The 26870-nt window shown below is 39.1% G+C and overlaps 1 protein-coding gene across 2 annotated transcripts; it reads left to right on the top strand.

Annotated features, from left to right (window-relative positions):
• Nucleotides 1-25678, top strand: LOC125404119 (uncharacterized). 2 transcript variants are annotated; one of them, XM_048439869.3, is made up of 4 exons: nucleotides 1-132; nucleotides 19832-19958; nucleotides 20181-20229; nucleotides 21174-25678. In XM_048439869.3, the coding sequence occupies exons 1-4, from the start codon at nucleotides 70-72 to the stop codon at nucleotides 22420-22422; spliced, it is 1488 nt and encodes a 495-aa protein (XP_048295826.1). In that variant the 5' UTR covers nucleotides 1-69; the 3' UTR covers nucleotides 22423-25678. The 2 variants fall into 2 exon arrangements, with proteins under 2 accessions (XP_048295826.1, XP_048295827.1); XM_048439870.3 differs by lacking the exon at nucleotides 1-132 and adding an exon at nucleotides 282-446.
• Nucleotides 25679-26870: the final 1192 nt, after the last annotated feature.

Raw genomic sequence — 26870 nt, 5'->3', positions numbered from 1 at the left:
AACGGATATTCGGAAGGTGTAGCCGTTAGCCGAGTTTGAGTAGCGAGAAGCCATGAGACCTTTTTGATTATGCTTCCAGCTGATGGTAGGCCCCTTTGGGGCGACCCCTGGGTGCAGCAGAAGCAGGAAATGGTGAGTGCGCCCTGGGCCCCTGGCGGGGTTGCGGGGTTGCGACTCTGCCGCGGCTGTGGTGTGATGTGGCGCCTGCCGCCCTGACGTTTTCCTAGCGCTGTGCAGCTGATTGTGAGCTGAAGGCCCCAGCGCCGGCTCCCCACCTGCTATTGAAGTGTGTGCAGAGCAAGCAGCAGGGAATTTGAGGTGCTGTCCCGTCGCTGTGAAGCTGCTTCATCCAGTCCCGGCCCTGTCGGGTTGCGTCCACCGCAGACATTGCAGCTCTGGGGGGGTTAGCGCTGCTCCTCACACTCCAGGCTGTCTGAGCTTGGACGGTGAGCACTTTTTTCCCCGTCCTTGCACTCTCATTTGACCTGCTTTAAATTACTCTCGTGATCCCTTTGAGTCCTTTTAAAAATTTTTTCCGTATTGAAATTTTTATGCATATATACAATGAAATATGATCATATCCACCCCGTTCCTCCTTCCAGCAACTCCTATATACTCCCAACACGACTTTCTTCCAAATTTTATTGTCGTTGTTGTTACTGTTATTTAGTAATCCCGCAGTCCGTGCTGCCAGTGCCTGCATGGGTGTTTGGAAAGGGAATCCGTCCTATCAGTGGTCTGTTTCCTCTAAACATAATTCTCCAGAAAACTGTTAATTGTTATTAACTGCTCAGTGAATGGGGAACCGGTACAGTATCTCCCCATCTATGCCCAATCTTGGGCAGGTAACCACAGGTGCTGTGAGCTCGTGGGTACAGGAGCTCTGGCATTTCCAGAAGACAGCATTTCCCTGACTTCTGGCTTTTACATTTCTTCTGCCTCCTCTTCTGAGGAAGGAATTTCATGATGTTTTATAATACCAGGATAAAAGTCATAAATCAAAGCTTTTTAAAAATACATACACAGATACATTTGAAAGGTGGTTATAGTAAAATAGGGAATCTCTCATATAGGCCTCAAATGCCGCCTGTTGATATTCTTAGTTTGGGGATTGGTAGAAACTAAGTTAATAAATTCCAAAAGAATTTTATCTGTTAGTCACAGAATGTTGGTTCTGACATAAAGATGAAGAAGGAGTGGCTATTTAGTGGTGCTAAAGCTATCTCAAGACATGGTACAGGTCCTAGTCTCCATACCACTTTAGTTCTGATCAATCAGTCCTTCCCGACAGAGCTTCTGCTCAGGGGTTCTCAGCCACACCCTAAGTGGTGCTTTACCAAACTTCTGTGTTTTAAATGTCTTTGTGTTTGTCTATCTATTTATCTAGATTTGATATTCAGCTTCATTATGTACTTACTATTTATCTTCTTTTGTCCAGTGGATTTCCAGGATTATTAATTTTTAATCTCCATCTAGATATGCTTTCTTTGGCTTAGTTCTATCTTTTAATGATCCTTTCCCCTGTTTTTGATTCACTTTTTAAAAATTTCTAGTATTCTACTCGTCCCCCTCCATGTTTTCCCCTCACAATCTGAGTATCCTTTGACTTTCTTTTGGATGTCATTGACACGTTTATTCATGTTGGTGGGGTTTTTTGTCCATTTTAGTCTGCTGTTTCTCTCAAGGTATTCTGGGTAATTTGGGTCTCACCTTGATGGTATACTCTTTGAAGTCATTGATCACTTCTGCTAGTAACTTTGAAATCTTTTTGTTTGTTTGTTTGCATTGTGCCTATTTCAGTCTCTTAGAATTCAGTAGCTGAGTCATTTTGATCATTTGTAGCAGCAACTGAACAGACTGCAAACAGGGCAGGAAGAATGGCACAGACAGGCTGGTGATACTCTGCACTAGGGTAGAGGCTGAAACTGAATAGGCTAGAAGGCTTTCACTCACCACAGGAGAAAAAAATAACTTAAAGATGTCACTAGTAGAAGAGGTTCATAGAGGAAGCAAATGTTTAGGTCCTTGAGTTGAGGAATTCTGGCTTCTGAGCACATAGTAGAACTTGAAAAAATGCACCGTGATTCCTTGATACCAACCACGAGGGATGGAAGGAGGCCAAAGACAAGTGGTTAAAGACCTTCTTCATGCCTGTTTATAATTTCTATTTGGAGTAAAAAGACCCTACCCCATAGAACTGACTGAAAACACAGTGTTGTATTCTCTTGGTCTCTGTATCTGCAGGTCTTTTATATTTCCACAAATATTTTAGTATGACTGTCTCTAGTTCTGTGAAGCATATCATTGAAACATTTGTTAGTATTACATTGACTGTACAGACTGCTTTCAGCAGAATTATTTACTTCTACAATATTATTTCTCTGACATAATAGGCATAATAATTCAATTACTTTATTATTAGATAATTTTCCTTGTAGATGTCTTTTCCCCCCTTGGTTAGACTTATCTCCAAGAAGTTTCTGAATGTGGTACTTTAAATATACAACCTTAACTCCCTAATCTGAATTCTTTCTCATTGAAAGCAGTTAGGAACCTTCTCTCTCTCTCTCTCTCTCTCTCTCTCTCTCTCTCTCTCTCTTTAAGATTTACTTTTATTTTATGTGTATGACTGTTTTGCACGCATGTATGTTTGTGCACCACACTAATACACTGCATGAAGAAGTCAGAAGAGGGCATCAAATTTTCTGGAGTTGGAATTATAGATGATTGTGAGCCCCCATATAGCTGCTGGGAATCAAACCTTGGTTCTCTGGGGGAGGGGCAACAGTGCTCTTAAATTCTGAGCCATCTCACTCACCCAAATACAAACTTTTCTGAGAGAGAAACATGTTCTTTGTCTACTATCTCCTTTGGTAAAAATTATATTTCCATTCTGTCACTTTTTATCATTCTGTATCTTTATGGGCTTCTGTACAGCTTTTGTTCATGCTGTCTCAATTAGTATTTTAATATATGTATCGATTTTTCAGACATGATATTTTTTCTTATTTTTCAAAAAAGAAAATAATCTTTTTTTTTTTTATTAGAAATGCCAATCCAAGTTCCCACTCCCTCCCCTCCTCCCATTTCCTCCACATACCCACCCACCCCTTCTACTCCTCAGAGGGGGTAAGGCACATTGCTTTGGGAAAGGTCCAGACCTTCCCTACTATATTGCTTTGGGAAAGGTCCAGACCTTCCCTACTATATCTAGACTGAACAAGGTATTCATCCAAAGATCATGGTTCCCAAAAAACCAGTCCAAACAGTAGTGATAAATACTGGAGCCACTGCCCGTGGCCCTGCAGTCTGCCCCAGCCATGCAACTGTCAACCACATTCAGAGGGTCTAGTTGGGTCTTATGCTGGTTCCATCCCTGGCTGGCTGGCATTGATGAGCTCCCATTAGCTCAGGTAAACTGTTTCAGTGGGTGTCCGCATCATGGTCTTGACCTCTTTGCTCATATTCTCACTCTACACACTCTTCAAATGGACTTTGGGATCTCAGCCCAGTGCTTTGCTGCCAGTCTCTGCCTCGATTTCCATCAGTTGCTGGATGAAGGTTCTGTGGTGATATTTAAGCTATTCATCATTCAGGGCAAGGCCAATTCAGGCCCCCTCTCTTCTATTGCTTAGGATCTTAGCTGGGATCATCCTTGTAGATTGCTGGGAATTTCTCTATAGCCATGTTTATTGGTAATCCCATAATGGCTCCCTCAATTAAGATATCTCTTTCCTTGCTCCCATCTCTGTCCTTCTTCTGTCTCAACTATCCCGGTCCCTCAAGTTCTTCTCCCCACTTCTCTCATTCTTTTCCCCTCCCACTCTTTCTTTTCCCCCCATCCCCATGTTCCCAATTTTGTCAGGTTAACTTGTTGTTTCCCCATTCCAGGTGGATCTATGTATGTTTTTCTTAGGATTCACCTTGTTACTTAGCTTCTCTCGGATCATGAATATAGGCTCAATTTTCTTTGCTTTACAGCTAGTATCAACTTATGAGTAAGTGCACACAATAATCGGCTTTTTGGGTCTGGGTTGCCTCACTCAAGATGGCGATTTCTAGTTCCATACATTTGCATACAAATTTCAAGGTGTCATTGTTTTTGATGACTGAGTAGTACTCTAATGTATAAATGTGCCACATTTTCTTTATCCATTCTTTAGTGGCGAGGCATCTGAGTTGTTTCCAGTTTTGGGCTATTACAAATAATGCTGCTATGAACATAGTTAAACAAATGTCTTTATAGTATGATTGAGCATCTTTTGGGTATATGCCCAAGAGTAGCATTGCTGGATCCTGAGGTAGGTTGATTCCCAATTTTCTGAGAAACCACCATACTGATTTCCAATGTGGTTGTACAAGTTTGTATTCCCACCAGCAGTGTATTGAGTATTCCCCATACTCCACATCCTCTCCAGCATAAGATATCATTGGTGATTTCGATCTTAGCCTTTCTGACTGGTATAAGATCATATCTTAGAGTTGTTTTGATTTGCATTTCCCTGATGGCTAAGTATGTTGAACATTTCCTTAAGTGCCTTTTGGCCATTTGAGATTCTTCTGTTGAGAATTCTTTGTTTAGTTCTGTACCCCATTTTTTTATTTCTTTATTATGTATACAATATTCTGTCTGTGTGTATGCCTGCAGGCCAGAAGGGGGCACCAGACCCTATTACAGATGGTTGTGAGCCACCATGTGGTTACTGGGAATTGAACTCAGGACCTTTGGAAGAGCAGGCAATGCTCTTAACCTCTGAGCCATCTCTCCAGCCCCTGTACCCCATTTTTTAATTGGGTTATTTAGAACTTTAATGTCTAATTTCTTGAGTTCTTTATAAATTTTAGAGATCAGTCTTCTGTCTGATGTGGGGCTGGTGAAGATCTTCTCCCATTCAGTAGGTTGCCTTTTGTCTTATTGACTGTGTCATTTGCTTTACAGAAGCTTTTCAGTTTCAGGAGGTCCCATTTCTTTATTGTTGCTCTCAGTGTCTGTACTACTGGTGTTATATTTAGGAGGTGGTCTTCTGTGACCATGAATTGAAGGCTTCTTCCCACTTACTCTTCTATCAAGTTCAGGATGGTCAGATTTATATTGAGGTCTCTAGTTCCTTTGGACTTGAGTTTTATGTTTGGTGATAGATATTGATCTATTTTCATTCTTCTACATGTTGATATTCAGTTATGCCAGCACCGTTTGTTGAAGATGCTTTCTTTTTTTCATTGTATAATTTTAGCTTCTTTGTCAAAAATCATGTGTTCATAGGTGTGTGGATTAATATCCAGGTCTTCAATTCCATCCCATTGGTCAACCTCTCCAATTTTATGCCAATACCAAGCTGTTTTCATTACTGTAGCTCTGTAATACAGCTTGATGTCAGGGATTGTGATGTCTCCAGAAGTTCCTTTATTGTGTAGGATTGTTTTGGCTATCCTGGGTTTTTGTTTTTCCACATGAAGTTGAGTATTGTTCTTTCAAGGACTGTGAATATTGGCAGAGATTTCTGTCCTACCCAGTCCCGCAGCCATTCAGTCCCAAATAAGCACACAGAGGCCTACATTAATCATAAACTGGTTGACCTATTAGTTCAGGCTTCTTATTAATTAGTTCTTACATCTTACATTAACCAATTATTTTTGTCTGTGTTAGCCATGTGGCTTGGTACCTTTGTTAGTGAGGGATTCGCATCTTGCTTCCTCTGTGTCTTGGTGACAACTGCAGACTGACCTTTCCTCTTCCCACAATTCTCCTGTTCTCATCACCAGCCTATAATCCTTGCCTGGCTACTGGCCAATCAGCGTTTTATTAAAAATAATACAAGTGATAGGATAAAAGACCATTGTCCCACAGCACTCTCCCCATTATTTTAAAAAACAAGAACTCTGAATCTAATATCCTTTGTTTAGCTTTTTTTGTCCAGATCATTATCTATAACATCTTGTAACCATCACTCTAAACAAACATAAATATCCATATTTTGGAAAAGTGGGTGTAGCTTTCCATATTACTTCCTACTGATTGGGGGTGCTGATAATCTTATGAGGACCTAAAGAAAATTTAGAATTATGGTCAAATCCTGACGGGAATATTCTGTGAGGCTTGATCATCTCAACCAGCAGTCTTGTGACTGTTCTGGATATAGAACTCAGACATCTAGGCAATCCACTCCTATCAGAGATTTTTTTCAGGGGCTCTTCCTTGATCAAACCTTGTTTTTCTTAATTGATAATGAAGTCACAGCCTCTCATTTCCTGTGGAAACAAAAGCAAGACCTCTTCTCCAAAGTAACATATCTTTTGACTTAAGTTTTGAAGTCAAGGCATTTTTAAAATATATATGTTGGATTAATCAGCAGCATTTATTATCAAATATATTTTTGCAGCTGTTGCTCCATCCTCAGCCATCAAACAGTTCAAAGAGAGCACAGTAATATATTATATCTAGATTCTCTGTGTATTTTGCATCTTTTCGTGGCATTATTTTAAACTCTATTTCTTTTGTTTTTATTTTTTATTTTTTTGAGACTAGGTTTCTCTGTGTATCTTTGGTTGGCCTGACACTCACTTTGTAGACCAAGTTGTCCTTGAACTCACAGAGATCTGCCTGCCTCTACCTCCCAATTGTTGGGATTAAAGGTATGTGCCACCATACCCAACTACTCTCTTTTTTATTTTAAGGACTTTATCCCTTTTCTTTTCTCTTCCAGGCCTACATATATTTTTAAACACGCTGTAAACCATTTTGAGGTTTCCTTTCATCTGAATCTATCTTTACTGTATATCTCTCTTTTTCTGACCACATGAGTCTTTAATTTGCTAAACGATATGACTAAGATTAAAGCTGTGGCATTATCAGCTGGATCCACCCCATTGCTTAGCTTTCTGGGAGTCTAGCTTCATAGTGGAGGTACTGGTGGGAGCCATGTTTAATACCACAACTCTATGGAGTTTCAAAGTCCCTGCCACCACCAAGTATGCTATCGGCTACTCATAAACACCATTTAAGTGTTTGATAGTTGGAGCTTCTTAAAATAGCTGCAAGGTCTTTGCAGCTAAAGCTGAGTCAGATAGCTTCTCTTAAATGAGGCGCATTTGCCTCAAGCAAACAGAGGTCACCAGAGAAAATGCTACCAAGAAGCCATGCTTAACTCTGCTCTTTTTGTGTCTATAATTCCTTTTCAAACTCTCTCAGCTTTTATGTGTATGTAGTTGTCCACATTGGCACCATTTGTTGGCTGTGGATTCTGTCCTGCCAAGTCCTGCAGCCATTCAGCCCCAAACACACAGAGGCCTACATTAATTATAAAATGGTTGGCCTATTAGCTCAGGATTCTTATTAATTCTTACATCTTACATTAACCCATTACTCTTGACTGTGTTAGCCACGTAGCTTGGTACCTTTGTCAGTGAAGGATTCTCATCTTGCTTCCTCTGCAGCTTGGTGACTGATATGGAAGTCCCCTCTATATGCTGTAATTACTACTGATTAATTAAGAACTACTTTGAGCCTATAGCAGAGCAAGGCAGAACAGAAGTAGGTGGGAAAAACTAAACAGAATGTTGGGGAGAGAAATGAGGCAGAGTCAAAGAGAAGCCATGTAGCCCTGCTGGAGACAGATGCTGGAACTTTAGCTGGTAAGCCACAGCCACATGTCATTACACAGATTAATGAAGATGGGTTAAATTAATATGTAAAAGTTAGCCAATAAGAAGCTAGAGCTAATGGGTCAAGCAGTGATTTTAAATAATATAGTTTCTGTGTGATTATTTTGGTGCTGAGCACCTGGCAATCAACAAGCAGCCTCCTTACAACAAATTGACACCCAAAGTGAGAGGGCTTGTAAAGGAAGTCTAGACACTAAAAAACAAATTTTAGCTGCATTTATTTTCCAAAATGAGCTTTTCTGGCTGGTGGCGTGCTGCAGCTCCTTTAAAAGAGGTTTTCCTGATTCAGTGGTAACAAAAAATAGCTACTCCATTTTGAAATGCCAGCTTTCTGGGCCTTGCTGCCAGCATAACCTCTGGCTCTTTCAGGAGGCCTAGCATTTGAATGGGTTTGTGAACAGAGTGCTACAACCTGCTTAATGGCTTGACATAGACCTGCTGCATACTTGGAACTGGGGAGGTGTGCCCAGCTCAGAAGCAGTAAACAGACCTCCTCCACCATGTTGGTCTGGGTGGGGCAAGCAGACAGTGCCATATTTTCCCTAGCAATGGCACTGCTTAAGTTCATAAGAATGGGTTTAGCATTTTAGGAAGCACTTCTGGTCAGTAAAGTATTACAGATACTCAATAAAGACAAATTCAGATGGAAAAGATCTCAAAATGGGTCATAGTGTTGGATAAATGTATGTAGGCTTGGGGGAGAAAAGGAAAAAAGCATAGACAGTTATAAAAGGACTAAATGGTTTATAAATAAAATAAATATTAAAAAGTTAGGAGTAAAAACAAGTCAGGTAAAGATGGAATATACAGAGAGAGTCTGGATTATGTATATTATTGTATTTTCTTTGAATTTTTGACTGTGAAGGAGCTAAGTACCAAAATATATATCTTAAAGATATCTTGATTTCAAAATATGGCTCTAAGGATATGTTGCTTTGGAAATAAGGTTCTCTTTTGTTTCCACAGAGGATGAGAACCTGAGGATTCATTCCAGATTAATGTGGTTTGATGGACCATGATCCCCCAAAAGATTGCTCTGAATACCCTCAAAAAATATTTTGCCCAACAAAAAGCAGTAGACAGTTTGAAGAGAACTTTGCCTATATTCCCAAATATTGTTTATAAAGACTTGTTTACATTTAAATGGGGATATGCTATAGAGATTTGCATTTATATGAATCTTAGTTTAGTGATACAAATTTAAGGTCAGTTTTGTTATATGTACATGTATTTCTGCTCTTGATTAAGGTATTGTGTTTGTGCAGTTCATTTCAAAATATAATGTATAATTAAGAAATATAGATTAATAGATAATCATCTATAATAGTCAAGCATTTGTCATGTTAGGTTTTCCATATTTACAGAGATGCATTCTAGATAGATAGGTATTCTTCAAATATTTCAGAGGCCTTCAGAATATAGCATTAAAAATGTTTCCAGAACTTAGGACTTTTCATGACAATGAGACACATCTGCTTCTGGTTGCACCAATCTATTTCAAGAGGATGATGGGCATTGAAGAGTTTCCTTGTGGAGTTGGTTAGCCATTTGGGCAAGAAACTGCTCTTGCCTGGACTACTTGATGAACTGGACATTCAGGACCCATAGAGAAATGACTAATGAACTTGCCTAAAGGTGAGATGGTCCTTCAGGGTTCCTGCTTTATGAAAGAGTCTGCCAGACATTCTGCAGGACACAGAAAAATGTGACTGACAAACTGCCAATATAGGTGAAACTCTTTTTGAAATTTCCTGCTTCATGAAAAAGTCTGCTGGATACTATGGGCCTTTAGGTTGAAGATAGATGCCCCAGCACTACAGAAGAACTTTGGGTGACTGTCCAGGCAGCAAGATGTCTCTGTCAATTCTAGAATTCTGGAAGTACCTTACAATGCACTTCCTGTTTTCTTAGGTAATGTTATATCTTTCTGGAGTCTTTGATGGACTTGAAGGATTGATTATATAGTTTTTCTTAGTTATGATAAGAGATAAAGTAGATAAAAATATTGTAACTGTAATTCTTGCCTGATACCTGTTTTATTATATGTAATTTTACTATGTTAAAGTTAAAACCTTCCTATTTTATTTAAATAGAACAGGGGAGGTGATGGGTGATTCCCCTCTGTATGCTATGATTACCATTAATGAATTAAGAAAGCTGGCTTGAGCCTATAGCAAGGCAGAATTTAGCTAGGCATGGGAAACTAAACTGTATGCTGGGAGAAAGAAGGATGGAGTCAGAGAAGCCATGGAGCCACGGCCAGAGACATGTCGAAACTTTGCCAGTAAGCCACAACCACATGGTGATACATCGATTAATGGAGGTGGGTTAAATTAAGATGTAAGAGTTAGCAAATAAGAAGCTAGAGCCAATGGGTAAAGCAGTGATTTAAATAATATGGTTTCTGTGTGATTATTTTGGGGCTGAGAATCCAGGAACCAACAAGTGGTCTTCCTACTACAGGTGACAATTGCAAACTGACCTTTCCTCTTGCCAAAATTTTCCTGTACTCATCACCCTGCCTCTACTTCCTGCCTGGCTACTGACCAATCAGCATTTCATTAAAAATAATATAAGTTACAGGATAAAAGACCAGGGGATTGCATTCAATCTATAGCTTGCTTTTGGTAGGATTGCCATTTTTATTGTGTTGATTCTACTTATCCAAGAGCATGGGAAGTCTTTCCATTTTCTGAAATCTTCTCCAATTTTTTTCAAAAACTTAAAGTTCTTGTCAAATAGATCTTTACCTTGTTTAGTTAGTGTTACCCCAAGATATTTTATGTTATTTGTTGCTATTGGGAAAGATGATGTTTCTCTGATTTCTTTCTCGGCTTCTTTATCATTTGTATATAGGAGAGCTATTGATTTTTTTTAGTTGATCTTGTATCCTGCCACATTACTGAAGGTATTTATCAGCTTTATGAGTTCCCTGGTAGAGTTTTTGGGGTCACTTATATATACTATCATATCATCTGCAAATAGGGAAAGGTTTGATTTTTTTCCTTTCCAATTTGTATTTCCTTGATCTTCTTTTGTTGTCTTTATTTTTCTATAGCCAGAACTTCAAGAACTATGTTGAATAGATGTGTAGAGAGTAGACAGCCTTGTCTTGTTCCTGATTTTAGTGGGATTGCTTTGAGTTTCTCTTCATTTAATTTGATGTTGGCTGCCAGCTTGCTGTATATCACTTTTATTATGTTTAGTTATGTTTCTTGTATCCCTAATCTCTCCAAGGCCTTTATCATAAAGGTGTGTTGGATTTTGTTGAATGCTTTTTCAGTATCTAATGAGATGATCATATGTTTTCTTCTTTAAGTTTATTTATATGATGGATTATGTTGATAGATTTTTGTATGTTGAACCATCCCTGTATCTCTGGGATAATGCCAACTTGATCATGGTGGATTTTTTTATTTTTCTTGAATTTAGTTTGCCAGTATTTTATTGAGTATTTTTGCAATGATGTTCATGAGTGAGGTTGGTCTATAATTCTCTTTCTTGGTTGAGTCTTTGTGTGGTTTCAGTATCAGGGTAACTGTAGCCTCACAAAAAGAGTTTGGCATTGTTCCTTCTATTTCTATTATGTGGAACAATTTGAGGAATATAGGTATTAGCTCTTCTTGGGTGTTCTAGTAGAATTCTACACTAAAATAATCTGGCCCTGGGTGATATTAGGTTGGGAGGCTTTTGATGACAGCTTCTATTTCCTTACAGTTTATAGGTATGTTAAAATTTTTCACCTGGTCTTGGTTTAATTTTAGTATATGATACCTATCCAGAAAAGTGTCCATTTCTTTTTTGTTTTACAATTTTATGGAATACAGGTTTTTGTAGTATGACCTGATGATTCTCTGAATTTCTGCAGTGTCTGTTGTTATGTCCCCCTTTTCCTTTCTGATTTTGTTAATTTGCATGTTCTCTCTCTGCCTTTTGATTAGTTGATAAGTTTTTCTCTTGTTGATTTCCTCAAAGGACCAGTTCTTTGTTTCACTGATTCTTTGTATTGTTTTCTTTGTTCATCTTTTGTTGATTTCAGCCCTCAATTTGATTATTTCCTGTCTTCTACTCCTCCTGGGTGAGTCTGCTTCTTTTTGTTCGAGAGCTTTCAGATGTGCTGTTAAGTCACTAACATGAGCTTTCCCTGTTTTCTTTATGTGGGCACTTCGTGCTATGAACTTTCCTCTATGCACTGCTTTCATAGTCTCCTATAATTTTGGGTATGTTTTGCCTTCATTTTGCTGAATTCTAGGAAGTTTTTCATTTCTTTCTTTATTTCTTCCTTGACCCAGGAGTGTTTCAATAATTCACTGTTCAATTTCCATGAGTTTGTAGACTTTCTGAGAATAGTGTTGTTATTAAATTCTAACTTTAAACCATGGTCATCTAATAAGAAACAATATTACTCCAAATTTTTGTATCTGTGGAGGCTTGATTTGTTACTTGGTATGTGGTCAATTTTAGAGAAGGTTCCATGAGGTGCTGAGAAGAAGGTATATTCTTTTGAGTTCGGGTGGAATGTTCAGTAGATGTCTGTTAAGTCTGTTTGAGTCATGACATTTGTTAGTTCTTATTTCTCTGTTAAGTTTCTGTCTTGTTGGCCTATCCATTTGTGAGAGTGGAGTGTTGAAGTCTCCTACTATTAGTGAGTGGGGTATGATGTGCGATTTAAGCTTTAGTAATATTTCTTTTACATTTTTGGGTGCTCTTGTATTAGGGGCATAAATGTTCAGGATTGAGACTTCATCTTGGTGGATTCTTCCTGTTATGAGGAGAAAGTGTCCTTCTTAGTCTTTTCTGATTTATTTTAATTTGAAGTGTTAGCTATTAGGATAGCTATACCTGCCTTGTGGGTCCATTTGATTAGAAAATATTTTCCCAACCCTTTATTCTGAGTTAATGTCTATCTTTGAGTTTGAGGTGTATTTCTTGTACACAGAAGAAATATGGAACCTGTTTTCATATCCATTCTCTTAGCCAGTAACTTTTTATAGGTGACTTGTGTTCATTGATCTTAAGAGATATTAATGACCAGTGATTGTTAATTCCTGTTATTTTTTGGTGGTAGTGTGTGTGTGTGTTTCCCTTCTTCAGGATTTGCTGGTGGGAGATTATCTGTTGCCTATGTTTTTGTGGGTGTATTTAGCTTCCTTGGGTTGGGGTTTTCCATCTCGTACTTTCTGTAGGGCTAGGTTTGTGGATACATATTGTTTAAATCTGGTTTTGTCATGAAATATCTTGTTTTCTCCATCAATTGTGATTGAAAGCTTTCCTGGATATAGTAGTATGGGCTTGCATCCATGGTCTTAGTGTCTGCAGCACATTTGTCCAGGACCTTCTGGCTTTCATGGTTTCTATTGAGAAGTTGGGTGTAATTCTGATAGGTCTACCTTTATATGTTTCTTGACCTCTTTCCTTTACAGCTCTTAATATTCTTTATTCTTTATATTTTGTGCTTTGATTATTATATGGTGAGGGAACATTTTTTAATCCATTCTGTTTGGTGTTATGTAAGCTTCTTGTACCTACATAGGGATATCATTTCTTTAGGTTGGGAAAGTTTTCTTCTATGATTTTGTTGAATATATTTTCTGTGCCTTTGAGCTGGAGTTCTTCTTTCATGCCTTTTATTCTTAGGTTTGGTCTTTTCATGGTGTCCTAGATTTCCTGGATGATTCATGTTAAGAATTTGTTGGATTTTGTTTTCTTTGACCAATTAATCAATTTCCTTTATCGTATCTCCAACATCTGAGATTCTCTCTTTCATCTCTTATATTCTTTTGATTATGCTTGCCTCTGTAGTTCCTTCATTTACCCAGAATTCCTTTGGTTTGGGTTTTCTTTATTGCCTCTATTTCAGTCTTCAAGTCTTGAACTGTTTGCTTCACCAGTTTGATTGTTTTCTCTTGGGTTTCTTGGGTTTCTCTGAAGGATTCATTAATATCTTCCAATTTTGTGTTTGTCTTTTCCTCTATTCATTTAAGGGAGTTCTTAATTTCTCCTTAAAGGTTTTCATTATCTTCATAAAGTTATGTTTAAAATCTTTTTTTCTGCCTTTTTTTCAGTCAGGATAATTAAGCCTTCCTGTTATATGATCACTGGCTTCTGGTGTTACCATGTTGCTTTTTAGTTTGTTGGATGAATTATCACATTGGTGCCTACCCATCTCTTCCTTCAATTTATGCCAGCAGTGTCTTTGCGTCTTGGTCCAAGACTTCCAGTGGCTGTCTAAGTCTTTGGAAACTGTTCTTGGTCTGCTCTGTACTGTCAGTGTCTGTATCTCAGGCAGCCACTGAGGTCTCTCTTAGCCTGCTCTCTTGGCCTGCTCTCCTGGTTTGCTCTCTTGATCCTCTTTACTTAGTTGTAGCTTGTTTTTCAGTGTTTTTCTGAGGCTGTGGGGTTAGGAGTGTTGGAGGGTTTGGGGGTGGAGTGGGACTTTTAGCTTTCAGAGTGTTGGAGCAGCCTACTTGCAGGAAACTCACCTGCTGTTTGGCTATAGTAGCCAAAACAGGTGGGGAGGGGCCAAAGATTTTGCTCCACTCTAGGGAGGGCCTAGAGTGTGGGGTGTCTTGCCAGGTGGCTGATCACTAACCTCTTGGTCTTCTCTGTGTAGTTGCAGGCTGTGTTTCAGAGTTCCATTGAGGTTGCTGGTGTATATGTGAGTTTGGGGTAGGGTGGAACTTGCAGCTTGCAGGGTCTGATGGATAGGATAGGGGTATGCCTGCAGGAATCTCTCCTGCTGGCTGGTTAGAGAAGCTGAGGCCTGTGGGGGAGGGGCCTGGGGTTTTGCCCCTGTATGGAGGGCTTAAAGAGTCGGGCGGTCCTGCCTAGTGGTTAGTCACTCACCTCTTGGTCCTCTCTGTATTGTAGTAGGCTGTGTTTCAGCATTCCATTGAGGTTGCAGGAAGATCCAGACAAATGTTTTAATAGAACACTCAGCTGTATTTAAATTTTTTTATACATTTATGAGGTATGTGTGCCCATCTCTGGATGTCAGAGGACAACTAACAGGAGTCAGGTTTTTTACTTACACTAATTGAATTAAGGTTTTGGGCAAATACCCTTACACACTGAGCCATTTTTTTGGCTTCCTTAAAATAGTTTTATGCAATTAATACTTAAGAACAATTCCAACCTTAAATGGTTACTACCATAGAATGTTACACTGTCTATCTCTGTATGTACATGTGAATATACTCATACATGTACACGGTGTGAGAAATTCAAAATACAACACTCAGGAATGAGTTGTATTCTTTCACTATGTGGGTTCAAGGAAAACCACTTCCCTGGGCCAAGATAAAGATCCTTCAGGAATTACAGAAATTTTGAAAATGAAACACTCAAATGTATCAAATAGAAGGTCAGACAATAGTGTCACCCATAGGCTACACCAAGGGGAATATGTATTTCAAATTCTGTTAAACAAGGTTGGTATCCAGAAAAATGAAGGAAATGAAAATGAAGAAACTATGCCTTCAAAACATCTGTTATGGGCAACCAAACTTACAAGGTTTGTCATCAAAGATGATGTGAAGGTACTTACTCAAAGGAGTTTTTAAAATGTTAATAGTGATACAAAAATCAAGCTAAGTTCCCCGAGAATACTGAAAAGTACAAGTGCAGTGTACCAAATAATTAATAAAGGAAAATGTATCTCAACAAGAAATCTCTAGGCAGGTGCATCAGAGAATGATACCTGCCCGTCTTAGAAAGGAAACAGCTGCCAGCCGCAAGGCAGCCCTAACATGCATTATCATCTCCTGTGGGATTGGCCTCAAATTCAATCAGAAAGTGGTTGGTTACCTCCCTAACTTTTGACTTGCTGACTTTTGTCCCCCCGTAGCCTGCTTAAGGCCCTTCCTCATGAAGAAAGTCAGCAGCAATGAGGAAGCTTCACACTCAGTTACAGCTTGATTTGTCTTTGTCTTGGTTGCTGGCTTTTGTCTGAACTCCACTGCACTGTTTCTTCTCCCACCTGCACACACATCTAGTGACAGAGTAGCAGTATTGTATAGTCAGCCTAGCCAAACATCAGTCCATGGTTTGTTAAATTCTAGTCTGTGTGTTTAACACATAGCTATCTGTGTGAATATTACTATGTATGTGTGCATATACTCAATCTGGGTTGAATTGTGCAGCCATAAAGAAGTAACATAGATTATACTAAAATAGATTGAACTCAAGATTGTACTATAAACATACTAACCTAGAAGCAGAAAGAATTTATGGGGTATGTTTTATTCCATGGATGAAATCTGAAAGAGAAGAAAAGACTTCAGAATAGCAGGCAAAAAGCAAAAGGTAACAATTAGGGTAGAAGGTGGAACTAAATAGAGAGTGAATGTGATAAAAAAAAATGTTTAGACAAAATGTAACTGTGAGATAAGGGTGACGTGAAGCTGGCTATATGCAGAGTGGATTTCATTGTCCTTTCTGCTTGTGTTAGCCTCACTATTTATAATTACTCAGAAATTGCTTCATGTGCCACACAGCTCTATTTTCATCTTCCCCGTTTTGTATGAAACTTGATTGTTGTCCATGGAATAGAAGAGATTATAGAGCATGCTTCCAAGTAGATACCAAGTTGTAATCACATTATACAGCAGACAGGTTCAATACTGATCAAGATCTCATCTCCTGTCCATGAATTTTCTGTTTGTATCTCATGTTACTGAAGTCTACTGTCCTTTCCTTTGTCCTGTTCATCTTGTCTTTATGGTGGAGTTCCCTGAGTAGTGGGTTTCCAAAGTCTATCATACTCTTTTTCAATTTCTCGTTTTTGCTATTCAGCCCAGGCAGGCTTTGAATTCAAGGTCCCTCTACCTCCTACTTGTGGGTTTGGTAATATTCATTTGTGACTTCATGTTCAGATCTGGCACCCAACGTGGGGCTTGAACCCACGACCCTGAGATTAAGTGTCTCATGCTCTACCGACTGAGATTTTCTTTGGGGCCTGCTGGCTGTGGGACCTGGTGGGAGGACAGAAACCCCGACAAGCAGGCCCACATGTTACAAATGGCACCAACTACATCCACATAAAGCCTGAGACAGCTTGAGAAGTAATTCTAGAACAAAATAGCAGCATTACACATGGTTTCTTGGTAGCAGCACTCTCTCGGTGGGCTCTGCTCGCTAGAGGCAAGCACTCTCATTTAAGAGACACTTCCTGACTCAGCTTTAGCTGCAAAACCTTGCAGCTCTTTTAATAGGTCCTGCCATGAAACACTTAAATGGTGTTGATGAAAAGCTGAAGGCATGCTTTTCGTTTTTCAGTGATAGTAGAAAAAAAGCTGTGCTGTTTTTAAAAGCCAGCTTTCTGGGCCATCCTGCCAGGACAAACTCTGACTCTTTCAGGCAGGTGGTCTGATTACGGTGCATTTGAATGTGGTCTGTGAGCAGAATGCTACAGCTTGCTTGCTGGCAGAGACCTTGAAACACCATAGAGTTGTGGCAATAAACATGGCTACAGCCGGTACCTCCACCACGAGGCTGGAATCACAGAAAACTAAGGAATGGGCTGGATCTAGCTGTCAAAACCACAGCTTTAGTCCTACTGTACTGATATTGCTTGGTAAATTCTCATATGGTCAGAAAAAGAGAGATACACAGTAAAGAGGGATTCAAAGACAAAGAAAGCCTCTAAATGGTTTACAGTGTGTTAAGAATATATACAGACTTGAGAAAAAAGTTAAAGTCCTTAAAAAAAGAAAGAGAATAGCTGGGTGTGGTGGTACACCATTAATTCCAACACTTGGAAGGTAGAGGTAGATTGACCTCTGTGACTTCAAGGTGTGGTAGCACACACCTTTAATCCCAATGCCTGGGAAGCAGAGACAGACAGATCTCTGTGAGTTCAAGGTGTTGTAGCACACACCTTTAATCCCAGAGCTAGGGAGGCATAGACGGGCAGATCTCTGTGAGTTCAAGGACAGCCTGGTCTACTAAGTGAGTTTCAGGACAAAAATACACAGAAACCCTGTCTCAAAAAGCCAAAAGTTAAAAGTAAAAATAAAAGAAACAGAGGTTAAAATAAAGCCACATAAAGATGAAAAATACACAGAGAACCTTGATACTGTATATTTGAATTGTTTGAATGCTGAGGAAGGAGCAACAGCTGCTAAAAGATATTTGCTTATAAATGCTGCTGTATTAATCCCAGATAGGTATTTTGAAAATACCTTGGCTTCAAAACTGAAGTCAAAAGGTATGTTACTTTGGAGAAGAGATTTTGATTTTGTTTCCACAGAAAATGAGAGGCTGTGGATTCATTCTGAGTTAAGAAAAATCAGGTTTGGTCAAGGAAGACCACCTGTGAAATCTCTGGTAGGAACAGATGGCCCAGATGACAGAGTTCTACATCCAGAACAGGTTCAAGACTGCTGCCTGAGATGATCAAGACTCACAGGATACTCCAGTCAGGACTTAATCATAACTCTCAATTTTCTTTAGGTCCCCATAAGATTATCAGCACCCACAACCAGCCAGAAGTAGCCTAGAATACTATGCCCACTTTCCCCAAAATGGACTATGGATATTTTCCTTTGTTTAAAAAAAAGAGGGGGAAGTGGTGCAGAAGAATTGTCTGTATTCTGTCAATCATGTTTTAAAGAAAAGCTGATTGGCCAGGTAGAAAGTATAGGTGGGTCAACCAGACAGGAAGTAGAGGTGGGACGATGAGAACAGGAGTATTCTGGGAAGCAGGAAGCTCCCTCCCTAGGCCTGCACAGACCACAGAAGAAGCAAGATGTGTCCTGCCCTCCTGAGAAAGGTACCAAGCCATGTGGATAACATAGATAAGGAGAATGGGTTAATATAAGTTACAAGAGCTAATAGGAAGCCTGAACTAATGGGCCAATCCGTTTATATCTTATGGAGACCTCTGTGTGATTTTCTTTGGGGCTTGCTGGCTGTGGGGTATTGGGCAGGACAGAAACCCCAACAAGCTGGCCCTCATGTTACGGGATCAAACTATCATTTTCTTATTCCTAATATATTTATGGTACCAAACATTTATTATTACATACAGATTTTGATAAGCAATTCTTGTTAACAATCTAAAAGTTTTTTGAGATTTACAGAATTTGATGCAGCCATGATAGCGTATGTTTTGTGACATTAATCTCTTTCTAAGAACAGTGCCATTGTTTCTGTGCTGTCACTATCCATTGACATTATTAGAAATAGTATGCAGTGCTTATATTGGAGCATAGAGAATTGACCTTTGTTGTATTAGTATTAAGTTAAGGTTTGTTGATGAGAAACTACTTGTTTTGAATTAAAACTCTTTTATAAAAAACTTTTTTAAAAACAGTCTTCCTAATGATGTTGCTCATAATGATGTTGCTCATAATGATGTTGCTCATAATGAGCACATCATAAAAAGATGTGCTCAGTGATCTAAGTAACAAAACTTGTCAGGCGGTGTTTCCTATTATCTTTGAGATCAGTGATAAGAGATTTTTCATGTAAATTTTCTTTCAGATTTTGATATTATAAAAACCATGTTTCACTATTTAACAAGTATGCTGAGAATGACAGTGATAATAGTTTGTGAAATACTATTTTGTGTTGTCATAAACTGCTGCATAAACTGTGAGCACCTCTTTTTTTAAAAAAATATTATGAATACAGTTTTCTACCTGCATGTATGTCTGCAGGCCAGAAGAGGGCACCAGATCTCATTACAGATGGTTGTGAGCCACCATGTGGTTGCTCGGAATTGAACTCAGGACCTCTGGAAGAGCTGCCAGTGCTCTTAGCCTCTGAGCCATATCTCAAGCACTTCTCTATAGTTAAGCTGTTTACACCAATTTATGTGAAATCCCCAGTCCCTAGAAGTAGATGAAGTTTTCTAACAGACACTTATACCTGTGCATGCTCAGCAGAGCTGATGTTCACTATGGGTTCTCACTTGTAGGAACTTGTGGTGTAAGGTACAAAGAATAGTTGAAAGCAGCAGCACAGCCAAGTACTCTGATCCATATTTTCTGTATTAGATAGGCATATATTACTTTTAGAATTGTGTGAGAAGATGAAAGGATGATTAAAAGTTTGTGCTGGCCATGATATAAGATGAATGTATTAAGTCATGTGACTAATGTATCTCCAGTGTTTTTAAGCTTTCTTCTAATAACTGCACTTTAATAATACTGTGAACTTTTTTTAGGAGCCAGTGAGTTTTGACGATGTGGCTGTGAAGTTCACTCTAGGAGAGTGGGTTCTGTTGGATACTTGTCAAAGGAAGCTCTACAGAGATGTGATGATGGAAACATTTATGAACCTTATCTCCATAGGTAACAACAACAAAACAGTTGTAATTAATTTCTTTTCTTATTCATTTGGAGAAAAACTCTTAGTCATCAGTGTAATTATATGGCTTGAGATATTGAAAGGGAATGTGGTGGTAAATGGAGCATGCCTGGTCATGTTATACTAGAGAAAATGTGGGAAAGTAATAGCTAGTGTATAAGGTTGAATAACAATGATTTCTTGCTTTTAATTTCTGCGGAAAACAGAGGAAGAAAATATTGATGTGGACTGCCAAGAACTCCAGAGAAACCTGAGGTAATTCACAGTTACAGAAAAGGGAGTTTGCATCAGATATTTGAGAGGGAGAGCACATCTGAGAAATAAAGAAACCATCCCAATAGATCAAAATGCAAGCCGCGCGGTAATGGTGCATGCCTTTAATCCCAACACTCAGGAAGCCGAGGCAGATGTATCTCTGTGAGTTCAAGGCAACCTGATGTACAAGAGACATCTAGGACTGTTACACAGAGAAAAATCTGTCTTGAAAAACAAACAAACAAAATATGTAAATTGACTTAATATCAATTTTTCTGTTAAAACTTCATTGAGCTGGAGAACTCATAAATGGATAATTTTAAGTCTACTGTAGTACTTGCGTGGAATTTCTTGGACTACACTTATTACTGCGCTGTTTTGAGAAAGCAGTAACAAAATGCGGTGCACACTTTAGCTGAAACATTTTCCGGTGAATCTTTATATGAAACTACCTGTTGTCTACAAAATTATTTGATGTATTTTAGCAAGTTACCATTGGACCTTATAAGGTTTATGTGGGAAGAAAAGGTGAGTTTAGGGTTTAGATTGAGACCCATCTTCAATAAATTGCCTGAAGAATATTCAGCTATTTAAAATTTGAGAATGTCTGGTTCACATTATAGTGCATAAAGAATAAGCTTTGTTAACTGTATCATAGACAGTGTTTATCAGACTAGTACTACAGAACCTTTTATGGTTATATACTTCCTCAGCCCTTGCTGAATGCTCAGTTCTTTGTGTTTATAAATTGTAATTGAAATAGACTCAGTACATTTTTTTCCTTCTCAGAACAGGGTCTTTCTCTGTGGTCTAGTTTGCCCTCAATTTGTTCACCTCATGCCACTGGCTCCTGATTACTGCACAGGCAGAGACCACAAAATCCATCATCCACTACTTATTTAGTAATAAAATAGCAATAATCACCTCCATTTTTGTTTTTCCAGAATTCAGGTCCTTGAGCGATTCTGTGACTATGAACACAGTAGTGAGTGTGCAAAGACCCACCAGCAGGTGCCAGAGAACGCTGTTAATGCAGACCATCATCCTGCAGTCACAGTTTATGAAAGCCACATGAATGTAAAAGACATCAGTGGTCACTCATCTTCCGATATGATCGTTCAAAGTCAAACTGAAGAGAAACCATATGTGTTTCAGGAACATATGGAGAAGGCTATTAAACATGAGGCATGTAGGAAAGATTTCATTTATTCTGAGTCCTTTCAAACACTTGAGAGTGCTCCTGCTAGAGAGAACATCTGTGAAAGTAGACAATCTAATGAGTCTTGTAGTCATCCCAGTTCTCATCAAGATTATGGGAGAACTTGCATTGGAGATGAGCTGCGTGAGTGTAAGCAATTTGAGAAGACCTTGAAGGAAAAAAGTTGTGTTCAAACATTGGAAAAGATCCATACTGGCGAAAAATCACTGGCATGTAAGCAATGTGGAGAAACCTTCATTCATTCCAGTCACTTGACCAGACATCAGAGAATTCACTCAAGAGAGAAAACGTACTCATGTAGACATTGTGGTGAAACTTTCATGTATTCCCTGGCCCGTCAAAATCATGAAAAAACTCACAAGAGAAAGCACAGTTATATATGTAAACATTGTGGGAAAGCGTGTATTCATTCTTACCATCTTCTCCAGCATGAAAGGCGCCACACTCGAGAGAAACGTTTTGCATGTAGTCAATGTGGCAAAGCATTCAGACGGTCCTCAAACCTTCACAAACACGAAAGAATTCACAACAAAGAGAAACCCTATGCATGTAAACAATGTGGAAAAGCCTTCATCAGTGCAGGCAACTGTTACAACCATGAAAGAATTCACACTGCAGAGAAGACCTATGTTTGCCAAGAGTGTGGGAAAGCATTTATGTTTTCCTCATACCTTCGAAAACATGAAAGAATTCACACTGGAGAGAAACCCTACACGTGTAAATGTTGTGGAAAAACCTTCACCCACTCTAGTGCTTGTTACAGGCATGAGAAAACGCATACTAAAGAGAAGCCATATGTATGTGTGGAGTGTGGGCAAGCATTCACTTTTTTCAAATCCCTCCATATACATGAAAAAACTCACACTACTAGAGAGAAATTCTACAAGTGTAATCCATGTGGGAAAGAATTTGTGTATTTCTCATACCTTCGAAGACATGAAAGATCTCACAGTGAAAAGAAACCCAGTGGTTAAAGCTTATACTTGTGTAAACCATGTGTAACAGTAATCAACCTGCTTTTTAAAATATTTATCATTTACTTATTTGTTTGTTTATTTGCATGAAGTGTTGGAGAACTCACCATTGCTCTGGTGTAAATCTGGAGCTCAGCAGACAACTTGCTGGAATCAGTTCTCTTTCCATTGTGTGAGTCCCAGGGATGGAGCTCAGATCCTCAAGCTTGGCAACAAGTTCCTTTCCCTTCTAAGCCATCCCACCAGCCTTTGTCTTGTTTTTCTTGTGAGTGAGGTTTCTTATGTAAGTTTTACATTTTGTGCTTTTCTGTGTATACTTTCTCCAGAAACAAATGGAGAGACTGTGTTGACTGAGGTTTCTGTCCTGCCAGGGCCTGCAGCCATTAGGTCCCAGAGAATCACACAAAGGTCTACATTAATTATAAACTGACTTGCCTATTAGCTCAGGCTTCTTATTAACTCTTATAATTTATTTTAGCCCATAATTACTGTCTGTGTTAGCCATGTGGCTTGGTACCTTTTTCAACGAGGCAGTCACATCTTGCTTGCTCTGTGTCTGGCTTCCTCTGTGTCTGGGTGACGATTGCAGACTGAATCTTTCCTCTTCCCCAAATTCTCCTGTTCTCACCCCGCCTATACTTCCTGTCTGGTTGCCCTGCCTATACTTCCTGCCTGGCTACTGACCAATCAGCCTTTATTTAAAATACAAGTGACAGGGTACAAACCATTGTCCCACAGCAAGACTGGGCTTGAGGGATAGCTCAGTGGTTGGGTACTTGCTGTGCTTGTAGATGACTGGGGTATAATTTACAACAACCACATGGTGGCTCACAGTTATCTAACTCCAGCTGCAGTTGATCCAATGCCTTCTGAATGTTGCACACACATACATACAGGCAAAATACACACATAGACCTTTAAATACAAACATGAAAATATACTGGCGATAATATAAAATTAGCATAAGTATAATTTTCCCCATATGTGCAAGTAAACATAGGATGAAAGCCTACTCTTACATCAGACATCATAATGTATGCCTTTTATTCCAGCACTCGGAATGGGGGATAGAATGTAGAAAACTGCAACACTGAATACAGAGGGCATGGATACAATTCAGAAAACTTAAGAAAACCAGTTCCAAATAGATTAAATTGTCATAGGAGAGACCCATGTGTGGTGACACACATCTTTAATCCCACTAATTGGGAGGCAGAGGCAGGCAGATCTCTCTGGAGTCCAGGTCAGCCAGGGATACCCAGACCCCAACTCAAAAAAAAAAAAGAAAGAGAAAGTGGGGCTCTTTAACATGGCTATTTCAAGGTCAGCTTGAGCTACATGAGTCTCAGAAAAAGAAAGAATGTTGTGATTTTCTTATGTAATTGAATCTTATAAAAGTGAGAAATGTAAATATCTCGAGCAAATTAGTTTATGTAAATAAATATTCCTAAATAAACACTGAAAGAAATTAAGTAAAAGTTATGCGTGTTTACATTTGCCTATTCTTACTCAAGACTTTTTGACTTTCTTTTTCATTGAAAGTATAAGTTAGTGAATAATTTTGGTATGATTGCACATGCCTGTCGTCCCTGCTGCTCAAAGAGCTGAGTAAGCTGAGCCCACATTTGAAGGCCATCAAGACACCACATTAAGGAGCAAGAACATAAACTGAATTGTGGAGATGGACTTTGCCAAGTCAATTGCAAATCCGTCAGTTAATGAGTATTTTTTATTATTGTTTTTAAATCATGAGGTAATGCTTTACCCTTTACTGTAGAGCTATATTGGATTTGTTGAATTGAAATGTGTTTATTGTCTGGTAGACTATACTTACTAGTAAATGCTTTTTAAAATTGCAGTTATATGTTGGCACGTATGTGTTTGGGATTGAGTGTTTGAGGTGCACGTTTGCATGTCAGAGGACAACTCTCCTTACCACGTGAGTCTTGAAGATGGATTTAGGTCTTCAGGCTTATGGACATGCTGCTGGACCATCTCATTAGCCCACTGGGTAGTTTTTGAGTAGTTGTATTTGATATGAAATTGAAAATATATCAGTGTTAGTATTTTTTCTGGGTGTCATTACATAGTGGATTCTTTTTAAATTGTTAATTCCTTGGCAACTTCCATGTATTTGAGTGGGCACTCTAGTTTTCTCAAACTTAGATTCTTTGATTGTATTTTGGGATGTCTATTTTCTCCAAATAAGTTTTTTTTTGCATTTTGTTATGTGTGTGTGTGTGTGTGTGTGTGTGTGAGAGAGAGAGAGAGAGAGAGAGAGAGAGAGAGAGAGAGAGAGAGAGATTTGTGTTTATTACAGATGTACAAGAGTAGAGGTCAAAGACAACTTTCAAAAGTTTGTACATTGGCAAGCTGCAGTGTCAAGAGATTTACCCCCCTGAGCCCTGCACCAATCCCAAATAAGATTTTTTAGTGCTTTTTACATGCCATAACTCATTATAAGTATACTTAAGTGCTGTAACTATTACTAGTATAAAGGAATGTTGCACACTATGATGGCTCAGCTGTTAAAGGATCATGTGTTGATGTTGCATTGGAGTCAACTTTAATCCCAGGACCCATGTCCAGCAGCTCACAGCCAGATCTGATGCATCTGACATCCCAGGACACCTTCACTCACAGGCATGCACCCATACAAGCACACACATGCACACAAATAAACTGATTACAATTCAGTGTCATTTGGTTTTCTTATTGTTGAACAGTATTGTGTTATTTATTCAACTAAGAGGTTGAATAAAATTCCATCCTTTTAAATAATTGTCTCACCTGGCTATAGTAATGTAGCAAGAGGAACTAATTAATATGTACAAGTTAATCCCATTTTAAAGATGCCAGTTTCAGGACACAGCAGCACACACCTTTAAGCCCAGCACTTGATGGATCTCTGAATTCAAGTCCTGCCTAGTCTACATAAGAAGTTCCAGAAGATTGGCTTTTATAGGAGTGCAGTCCTAGTTGTGTGGACTTGCTTTTCTCCTTCATCTAGTATTTCAAAAAGTATACTGGACTCTGTTTCCCATCACTATCACTACCTCTTAGTATCACAAGATTTACAAGGTACCTTTCAAACAAATTATGGTAAAGGAAAAATGTCAATGAGATGTGTTTAATACAGACACACTGTTGATCACTAATCCCTGACCTCCACTGTTAATAATGCTTCTATCACTTGATGTAAAGTTAGTTTTAAAAAAAATGTTGGTTTTTTAAATAAATTATTCATTGTGTATAATCTGTATTGTACCAGTTTTGTGCATTTGAACACATGATAACCACACAACAGAGCACAAATGCTATCCATACTCATCGGAAAGTCAGTTCAGTATATCATTGCTGTTTAAAAAAATCCAGCTTTAAAAGATCCAACTTTCCTCTCCTTTTTATCCTTTTCTACACCCTTTTATTAAAATTAATTTTTTCTCATACACCATATCCTGACTACAGTTTCCCCTCCCTCTCCTTCCATTTCCTTCCTACCTCCCCTCCCATCCAGATCCACCTTCTCATTAGAAAAGAATGTTTTTATTTATTTATTTATTAAAAATTTCCTCCTCTCCTCTAATTTACCTCCCACCCCTCCCACTCCTTTTACCCTCTCCCTCTCCAGTTCTAAGAGAAGTCAGGGTGCCCTGCCCTGTGGGAAGTCCAAGGTCCTCCCCCCTACATCCATGTCTAGGAAGGTGAACATCCAAAAAGACTAGGCTCCCAAAAAGCCAGTACATGCAGTAGAATCAAAACCCAGTGTCATTATCATTGGCTTCTCAGTCAGCTCTCATTGTCAGCCACACTCAGAGAGTCTGGTTTGATCACATCCTCGTTCAGTCCCAGTCCAGCTAGCCTTGGTGAGCTCCCATTAGATCAGTTGCATCATCTCCGTGGGTGGACGCACCCGTTGTGGTCCTAGCTTCCTTGCTCATGTTCTCCCTCCTTCTGCTCTTTATCTGGACCTTGGGAGCTCAGTCCAGTGCTCTAATGTGGGTCTCTGTCTCTATCTCCATCCATCGCCACATTAAGGTTCTATGGTGATATGCAAGATATTCATCAGTGTGGCTATGGGATAAGGCCAGTTCAGGCACCCTCTTCTCTGCTGTCCAAAGACCTAGCTGGGGACATCTCCTTGGACACCTGGGAACCCCTCTAGAGCCAAGTCTCCTGACAACCCTAAAATGGTTCCCTTAATTAAGATATCTTCTTCCCTGCTTCCATATCCAACCTTTCTCCATCTCAACCATTCCATTCCCCCAAGCTCTTCCCAGTCCTCCCCTCCTCCCTTCTCTCTCCCCATCTCACCTTTCCCCCACCCCACCCCACCCCCATGCTCCCAACGTTTGCCCGGCAATCTTGTCTACGTTCAGTATCCAGGAGGATAAATATGTGTTTCTTCTCAAAATATATAAAGAACTCAAGAAACTAGACATTAAAAT

Source organism: Myodes glareolus, chromosome 6, assembly GCF_982192425.1.
Source record: "Myodes glareolus chromosome 6, mMyoGla1.1, whole genome shotgun sequence".
Taxonomy (NCBI): Eukaryota; Metazoa; Chordata; class Mammalia; order Rodentia; family Cricetidae; genus Myodes; species Myodes glareolus.
This window is presented reverse-complemented; position numbering and strand designations above follow the sequence as displayed.

Coding starts and splice junctions, on each gene's coding strand:
- LOC125404119 (XM_048439869.3), top strand. CDS start 70: ATGCTTCCAGCTGATGGTAGGCCCCTTTGGGGCGACCCCTGGGTGCAG. Junction 133..19,831: donor TGCAGCAGAAGCAGGAAATG/GTGAGTGCGCCC, acceptor AACTTTTTTTAG/GAGCCAGTGAGTTTTGACGA. Junction 19,959..20,180: donor TATGAACCTTATCTCCATAG/GTAACAACAACA, acceptor TGCGGAAAACAG/AGGAAGAAAATATTGATGTG.